The sequence below is a fragment of the Saccoglossus kowalevskii genome, chromosome 7, assembly GCF_978046115.1.
Source record: "Saccoglossus kowalevskii chromosome 7, keSacKowa6.1, whole genome shotgun sequence".
Classification (NCBI taxonomy): domain Eukaryota; kingdom Metazoa; phylum Hemichordata; class Enteropneusta; family Harrimaniidae; genus Saccoglossus; species Saccoglossus kowalevskii.
Genome location: NC_140647.1, coordinates 14,152,209 through 14,161,495, shown reverse-complemented (window position 1 = coordinate 14,161,495; position 9,287 = coordinate 14,152,209). Strand labels below are relative to the sequence as shown.

The following is a 9,287-nucleotide window of genomic DNA, read 5'->3' as shown; positions in this document are numbered from 1 at the left end:
GGAAGAGTGTTCGGTTTACACGGGTCAGGATGCTAGGTCTAAGATGGGTTTTACTTTATGGGTATATAAACTATTTTGAATTGCAAATAACGTCTAAAATCGTTGTGTCGGACGTGCATAGTAAAATACTGAGAAGAAGTATTCCGCTGGGTTTGATTAAAACGTGCATGGGTCCCTTGGGATTATATTAGAGTGACAGCGTTTTGTACTGCACATAAACTATCCAAATTATTAGCTTTAATGTGCTGATGTGAAATTAACAGTGTCAGCAATATGAGAATTGGCTGGTGAGTATGCCGGAGGAAGTGAGGCGACGAAGTCGATACTATCGGCCAGTTATTGTTGTGTATTTGAGGTATTACTAACTGACAATATTAAAACATTATATTATCAAATGTTGTTGGGAAGATTAACTAGTTCGATATCAAATGAGCATATTCTATAATATATCATAAAGTGAATTTTTCATATTAAAATGAATATCTTGTATATACAAATAAATTGTATTTAAACTGTTTCATAAAACGATCGATAAAGGTCGCAATAATCAATTATCTGAGAAAAAAACAATATTTGCAAGTGTTGACTCACCTGAGTACCTGAGTAAACGGCTACATTCTATGCTAAATTGTCATAAGTAATCAATTTTTTTTGTTATATATATAAATTGTACCATTAATAACAGTAATTTATTCATGGGAAAAATAATGGCGTCTGACGTCATGGAAATTCCGCCATTAGATTGGGTGCCTTTTCAGAGATGTGAAGTAAACGTTTTAAGTTACCAAGTTATATACATATTATAATGAATATTGCATTGCATTATTTGTGTGAGGTATTTGATAATTTGGTTCATATCGTAAAAAGTAATCCGAGCAACTCTGTTTCGCTAGTTGCAATGCAATGCCCTATACCCAGTACAATATCTATATTACTGCAATATTCTTACAACAGTTGCGACGTTCAATAATACACACGGACGACAGATATTATCACTTAATTTATTATGTAATACATTATAATTGATTTTGAGGAATACGACTTGGTAGGTGACGGAGCACTTACTAGTAGTTTAGGCGACACTATAGGCACGACCATGAGGGCGCTGTTCATGGGATGACGTCATAACGATGACGTCATATTGGGATAGGATGACGTCATCCTATCACAATATGACGTCATCATGGGATGACGTCATCCCATCACAATATGACGTCATCGTTGTGACGTCATCCCATGGACAGCGCCCTCATGGTCGTACCTATAGTGTCGCCTTAGACGGCGCTCACACGCACATGGTCGTACCTATAGTGTCGCCTTAGACGGCGCTCACACGCACACACACACACACGCTAATCAGTACACGGCATTTTTGAAAACTAACAGAGTTTATTACACAAAAGATCGTTAAAACTACTAAGATTAGTGACATGGAATATACATTCATGGCGTGGTTGAGTTTTTTTTAACGCACGAAAAAAAAACATACGATGTGAGTAAGGAAAATAGTTGCATAGCGTGTAAATGTTTAGCGATTAATGATTAAATATTTCTTAATACCTCGAAAAATACGTATATACATGTAAATGTGTGGCGTGGTTAAATTTATTTTAACGCCACGAAAAATACATACATAAAAGTACATAAACGATTCGATTTAAAACACGGAAGAGTAAAAAGTCAACAGTGAACAATCAAAAATAATTAATTCTATATATACATATGTTGTTCATATTTCTTACTTCTTATTTGCTTTTTTTTTCGAGTAAATTATTTTTAACGGCACGAAAACAATATGAGTACATAAACGATTCGATTAAAACACAGAAACGAGAAAAGTCAAAAATAGTAAACATTGATCAATAAAAAAATAATTCATTCTATATACATATGTTGTTAATTCTTACTTCCTTTCAATGAGTCAGACAGTTAGTACACTTTTTTTTTCTTATTCCATCCCTCTAATCAGAATCGCTCATCTGTCGTAGAAGAAAAAGAGAGAGAAAGAGAATAATTAAAAACCGATAGTTATATAAAGAGGGTTATGTGTTGGAAATTTAAAAGTATAAGTCACCCCGTAAAAATGCGGTCATAAACCCGCTAAAATGCACAGTATGCAAAATCGGTTGATCGACGTACAGTTTGGTTTTCAAAAAAATGGCGGACTATGCTACTATGAGTTAAAATATATATTTACCTGATCGTTTCACAGAATAACTTTGACATACATAATCATCACACGGAATGTGTTTACGCTGTAACGTAGCGATTTTCGTTTTCCCACGACGAAGAAGATCTACGCAACAAGTCATACAGAACGTATTGGCCACACATGGCTTGAAAGTATTCGACGATTGTTGATTCACGTACGAGAAAACTTTTAAATTCCGTGACATGACTACCGTACGAGTAAAAATAGTCATCGGTGTTTGAGCGATGTGTATTACTCCAAAGTACACTCCAGTTGCCAGTTTGAACTAAATCACACGATTAAGTTTAAGGCATAGGGATTATTTATAACTCGCGTGTCATAAGTGTTCCCAACGTGAAATAGACCTCCCACGTAGATGATAAACAACAGATGTTGGTGTATTTGTATATTTATGTTATCTAAAACATGAACACTCGCAAGCAGGGATATTGAATAGGATTTCAAGTTTAAAGCGTTACCCATATGCATGGATTTCGACCTGCGTGTATTGAATCGCGCCTGGACATAACAAACATCGAGCAAACAAACCTAATCTCGTTTATGGCGATTAGTTGTATACTGTTCCTTTCGTGGCAGTGTGAATTACTACAGAGTTGAAATTCACCATGAATGAAAGTCGAAATACTCGCATATTTCTAACATCAGTCATTTATAACCCCAGGCGCTATCAGTCAATTCACTTATTTTTATCGATTAGACTTTGCTAAAATACTACCATCATTTTCGACATATAACAAAAACACATGGCCCACAGCGGAGGGATTTGGTCTCCCAAATAAACGAAATAAAACACGTAAATGGTTCAAAACCAAATTAAATGAAGCACTATGATTCGTCACAAATTACGCTGACATCCTTAGCAGCCTGGAAAAAGAAATCACTCAACTAACCTCACCACGATCAACGACAAAAAAGAAACATTATAGGCGATCTCCTGTTCGAGGTAACGGGCTTGGCTTGGCTACAAAGAGACAATTGAAGTTACTTGTGGTTGAGAAAATATATAAGCTTGAGTGTGTCCCACAAAACACTAGATGGTTTCCCGAAATAGATAGGAAGCAGATATATTGTCAATGGATCTTTATTCAGCGGTGAAACGTACACGTCAAAAATACACTGCTGCTAAGATGAGACAGAAAAGAGAGAGTGCCGCACGCGACCGGCACGCGACCAACTAGAAATTTTAAACAATGTAACAACGCTCAGGCGCCAACACGGACGCACGAAATATCAATGTACTCGTAAGCGAAGAGTTAACACGCAATAAATGTAACTAAAGCAATATTGAATGGAAATAAATGATCATTCGAACCCATCCCCGACATACTCCCGCCGCGAAAGATGCGTCTAGCATAATTTTCGAATGAGACACGTTTCATTTCCGTGATAATAAAGCGATAAAGATAATGACAATGTGCATGAATAACGCAAATATATAATTTACATACAAAGCAGTTTGAACGAAAGTACATCATAAAGTCGATTATGAAATAAAAGTTATTATTATTAATGTCACACAAGATCACGCTGGATCAGATTTTCAATTCTTCGTTCAGCTATGCGAGCCGTCGCCCTTTTCGATCGTCGTGGCTGGATGGATTCACCACCGCTCCCATTGGAGCTACTTGCGTGTGGTCTTTGGTCACCGTCCCCGGCGGGACTGCTTGTGTGTGACCTTCTTCCGGCTTGTTCATCTCGTTGATCAATATTCATATTGGGTTTCGAAATCATCAAATCTCGGGTTAGATGTGATTCGGTCTCAGATTCAGTAGACAATTCTAATGGAATCAGTCGAGTTATAGATCGATTTGTGGAACCGTTTTTGGTTGCAAGTTCCACAGCACGAACTATACCGTCGGCTCCCGGTAACAACTTTGTCACACGGCCCATACGCCAATGTACCCGCTTACGCACATCGTTGTGAATAAGTACTATGTCGCCGACCCGTACAGTGTTGATTTTAACTCCTCTGTGTTGATTAAGGTGTCGTTCTCGCAGTGAAACGATATATTCGTTAGCCCATCTTTTCCAAAATGCGGTTAGCAAGGTAGTTAAATACGCATAGCGCCAGTTGGCTGACTGGTGATCTGTGGCGAAATTGGAGTTAGGATTGATGACTGTTTGCCTTGGTAAACAGCAAATATTTCTTCCGTTGACCAGGTGGGAGGGCGTAAGTGGATTTAAATCGTTGTCGTCAGTAGAAAGATGTGTAAGGGGACGATCGTTGATTGCTGACTCGATCTCCGTCACAATCGTTTCCATTTCGATATAAGTTACACAGGCGCGACCGAGAATTTTCTTTAGACTAGTCTTAGTGATGGCTATCATACGCTCGAAAAATCCCCCATTCCAAGGAGATCGCTTGGGAGTAAATTTCCAGTTGATTTGTCAGGTATCGCTGAACTGCAGGGTCGGACATCAGGGTTTTGAGTTCATTGGCGGCCGATACAAACGTAGTGGCATTGTCCGAAACAATTAATTTAGGAGTACTACGTCTAGCTGAAAAACGTCGGAGGGCTTGAATAAATGATGTTGTTGTTAAGTCTGGCACAAGCTCCAAGTGAACTGCTCGTGTTATCGCACACGTAAACAGACAAATATAGGCTTTCACAACTGATTTTGAGATAGGATCTTTGGCGAATAAATGTCCTGTATAGTCGATACCGCACACGGAAAAGGGGTCTGCTTCTTGAACTCGGAAAGTAGGAAGTGGAGCGGGGATCGGTTTGGAATAGGCTGGCCCATCTACTCGCTTACACACCACACATTTATTGAGTTCTATGTTCACATATCGGCGAATGGATATAATCCAATAGCGTTCGCGTATACTGGTTGCGGTTGCATTTGGTCCTGCATGTTGTAAACGACGGTGGGTATCACGTATGACCGCTGACGTGAAAGCGTGTTTCCCTGGTAGTAAAATTGGATGGATACTATCATAGGGAAGGGATGTGTTCTGGAGTCGGCCTCCTGCTCGTAGAATCCCGTCATCATCGAGAAATAACTTGAGTTGATTACAAAGTGGTCCAACTTGTTTCGCCTGGCGCTGTAAATAGAGTATTTCGTCCGAGTAGTGAATGTGTTGAACAGCTTTCAACCACCTGTGCTCAGCGTCATTGATCTCGGACGCAGTTGGTGCGTTTCCATGGAAACTAGAAATGTTCAATGGCCGTCGAGTTAGCTTTGCTTTAATATTATGTACGAAACGTAGTATAGTACAAGAGCCGTAATTCGTAATAAATGAGAGAGATCGCGATAATTATTGACTTGAAATATACTGTCAATACTGAATCCAACTTGGCGCGGAAAATTGTCAGTATTCACTGGAGTATCACACATATTTGTAGCGGGTAGTATGTCACCGAATTCTGTTTGCAGCAAAGTTGGCTTAGTGACAGTTGACATATGATGTATCGCAGTTTCTGTGAGACATTTTGGCGCAGTCGCAGGATCCAATTGCTCGTTGACATTTTCAGTTATTTCGATAGGAAACAATTCACATTTCGGCCATAATGCGCTATTAGTTAACCAATCGGGGCCAAACCACCAAATACGAGACTCACTCAGTTGACGCGGAGAAATTCCCCTGGTTAAGAGATCAGCTGGGTTCTGTGAAGTGGGTACGTAGCGGTACTCTTGGTGGTGGGATGTGATTTCCAAAACGCGGTTTTTAGTAAAGACATCTTGTCTCCCTCGCCCGTTCAACCAGTGTAGTGTTATCTGATTGTCCGACCACAGAAGGCGTTTGGTAATATTGAAATTGTCTTTAAGGGATTCAGATACAAACTGGCCAAGCCGTGTTCCGATCAATGCTCCCATCAACTCGAGTCGTGGTAATGTCAACGCTTGTTCACCAATGGGAGTGACACGTGTCTTCGCGATAACAAGTGTAGATTCGTGTTCAGAGACCAAGTATACTGAAGCACCGTAAGCACGTTCTGAGGCGTCTGCGAAAACATGAATTTCGACATTCTGAGGTTGTATTGTAAAGTACTTACGTGGAATTTCGCTGTTCTTTGTTACTTGATAGAGATCCGCTGCGATGCCTTGCCATTGTAGGAGAAATTTAGAATCGATGGCTTGGTCCCAATCACTGTTGTTTAACCATAGGGCTTGAATAAGTAGTTTTGCTCGGACGTGAACCGGAGAATACAATCCCAATGGATCGTATAAACTCGCGCTGTAAGAGGTGACGTCTCGTTTGGTAGTAAACTTTCCAAAATCGGGAGATTTCATTTTCTTTACCTGAAGATAATCGGAACTGGAATTCCATAGAATACCGAGAATTGAGACTGTTTCTTTGTCACTTGAACGGCCGTCGATTTTTGTAGTTTTCTTTAAGAGGGTGTCATTTGTACTCCATGATCGTAAGTTAAACTTACGTGTAGCGAGCATTTCAGTGGATTGTTCGTAAAACTGCAAAGCTTGCATTGGTGTTGCACAGCCAGTAACCACGTCGTCCACATATAAATTCTTTTGCAAATTAATTGCAGTAGGATTATCGGAATATGAATCGGTCAGATGTCGCAGTGCCGCGTTTAAAATAAAAGGTGAACTGGTTGCGCCGAACAATATTGCCTTAAATTGGTACGTCTTGAAGGGACTAGCAATGTCAGTCGGGTCGCTTAACCACAGAAATTTAGTGAATTTTCTGTCGGATTCATCCAGCTGTATCTGCAGAAATGCCTTCTCAATGTCTACCGTCATAGCTATTGGGTTTGAGCGAAATCGAATTAGTATCGACGTCAGCGAGTTGTGCAGTGGCGGTCCGGAGACTAAACATTGATTTAAACTGGGTTGATCCCGTTTTGAAGTTGCTGAACAATCATTTACGATTCTGATCGGAGTGGACTCGCTGTCCTTCGAGACCGATCGATGAGGCAGGTAGTGTCCGATTTCTCGATCGTCGTCGGTGACTTCCTCGATGAAGCCCTGCTTAAGTTGATCTTGTATGATGGTGTCGTAAACTTTCACAAGTTCGCTTGGCAATTTGTTGATCATATTTCTGGTGCGTGAGGTGGCTGACTGTAAGTTTGTCGGCAAAATATCATGATCTGGTCGCCATGGTAACTTAGCGATATACCTTCCGTCCTTGCTGGACAAGCAATTATCAACAAATTGGCGATGTTGTTCATCATGGGTGGCTTTGGTTTCGCTTACTTTGATGGTGTCATGGATGCCTACCGTTTCGAGGTCCCAGTAGTTGGCGACAAGTTTATCGAGCTCGGGGTCTGGTGTTTTGATCGAGGAAATATGAAATGTATTCGTATTATGGCCTCTTCTCTTAGTTGAATAGACTGGTCCCGAAAGTAAATAACCAAAGGCAGAGGAAACTGCTACAGGACTGGTTCCCCTTATAATGTGGTTTCCTACGTAGTCCCAATACCGATCCGCACCAATAAGTACATCTATAGTCAGTGTGGTGTCACTTGTGATTGGATGCGCTAGAGGTAGGTTTCGTAAGTGTGGTATGTTACGTAGGTCACCAGTAACGTTATTGTCAAGATTATCAGAAATCTCATCAACGATGAGCAAGTCAATGGGACTTTTATAGCCGTCTCGTTGTAGGAGAGCGACTGTAGTTCGTGGTATGGTTTTATACCCAGTTTTGCTATTCGAAAATGCCTTGAGATTTAGGGTCTCCAAATAGTTAGTGTCCGCTTTAATCGAGGCAGCGAAATATCAATGTACTCGTAAGCGAAGAGTCGCGTAACACGCAATAAATGTAACTAAAGCAATATTGAATGGAAATAAATGATCATTCGAACCCATCCCCGACATTACTAGCTCGCCAAATTGACCACTTTGAAACGAGACATCTAACCGATCATCATCATCAAGACATCGGCTCAGATATTGTATGCCTCAGCAAAACAACCGATTGACGAATTTCTAGACTCAAATTCCAACAAGAACAATCTTGACATGATACTTAAACTACGTTCCTTGCAAGAACGTGTGGACGTCAACACAACATTTCGGGAGACCCACGAGATGAAAGACACAATTTTAGTATATCTGTTAATTACTGTTGATAGAACACATATTATGAATGAATTGGTTTTCCGATTTGAAAAACATTGAGTACGTATTCATGCGTTAATTAATAATATTCAACCCATTGAATTTGTGCCTCATCCCCAAAAAAAATCAGAACAGCATTACTAGACATCTCCATATTTCTAAGACAAAATTAACCAAATTTCGAAATTATACATATTTTAATACCAAACTTGCTATTTTTACCATCAAACTACTGAATCACTGTACATATTATTACGTATACCATTGACAAATTCAGACTCCGCTTATAAATTATACTCGATTATGTCTTTACCAATCATTACTCCGCTTATCATTCACGATTCGATTGACCACATTCTGAATAATTTGTACATACAGATTTTTGCGATATACATGTACTTCTTGTTTTCACTCCAAAACTTACTGCTTATTTGATCCCTCAATCAAAAGCTGTTTTACTTGGGATTGACGTTTCCACGTTTCCACGTTAAACTGATATGACGACATGTCAGTCATCAACGATTTTCAGAAAATGGTGACTGTCGAAAAGTAGGACACCACTTATTTAAAATAAACAGTTATATTGGAGAGAATGAGATGAAATTTTATTATTATCATTGTAGATTCAATAAGCAAACGGGAAGCGGGTCAAGAAATCGTAAATGTTTCATATTATAGAGATGGTGCGTAGTTCGTTCTTTGACGGTAAACACGTACGCATTGCATACAGAGCCTTTTCAATGGCGAACATCGACCAGTAATAATAGCATACACTTTGTATGCTAATTCATGTTTAATAAAATGCGCTAAGTTTTGATTATTGCCAAGATGTACAGGGAGCACTCGCTTATCCATTAGGCAGATTTCATTATACAATTATAATATCCTGACCGTATTGTTTACACTCTCGTAAATCGACTGTTTGACGTGTCTGGGGCACCCAGTGGACGAGGAATGCATGCGTGCACGTTACATTTCGTCAACACTTTCATTGACAATAGTATCATTTGCAATATGGTGTAATATCAATCGACGATCCTCTGAATACTGT

The 9,287-nt window shown here is 39.6% G+C and overlaps 1 protein-coding gene across 1 annotated transcript; it reads right to left on the bottom strand.

The window, feature by feature from the left end:
• Positions 1 to 4,523: 4,523 nt before the first annotated feature.
• Positions 4,524 to 8,743, bottom strand: LOC146740261 (uncharacterized). Its single transcript, XM_085501792.1, has 3 exons — positions 8,661 to 8,743; positions 5,491 to 7,823; positions 4,524 to 5,398 (listed from the first exon to the last, which is right to left on the bottom strand). Exons 1-3 carry the CDS (start codon positions 8,741 to 8,743, stop codon positions 4,524 to 4,526), a joined length of 3,291 nt encoding a protein of 1,096 aa, XP_085357918.1.
• Between the last annotated feature and the right edge of the window lie 544 nt (positions 8,744 to 9,287).

Coding starts and splice junctions, on each gene's coding strand:
- LOC146740261 (XM_085501792.1), bottom strand. CDS start 8,743: ATGTCGTCATATCAGTTTAACGTGGAAACGTGGAAACGTCAATCCCAA. Junction 7,824..8,660: donor ATTGAGGGATCAAATAAGCA/GTAAGTTTTGGA, acceptor ATTTTCGAATAG/CAAAACTGGGTATAAAACCA. Junction 5,399..5,490: donor AGTTGGATTCAGTATTGACA/GTATATTTCAAG, acceptor ATAATATTAAAG/CAAAGCTAACTCGACGGCCA.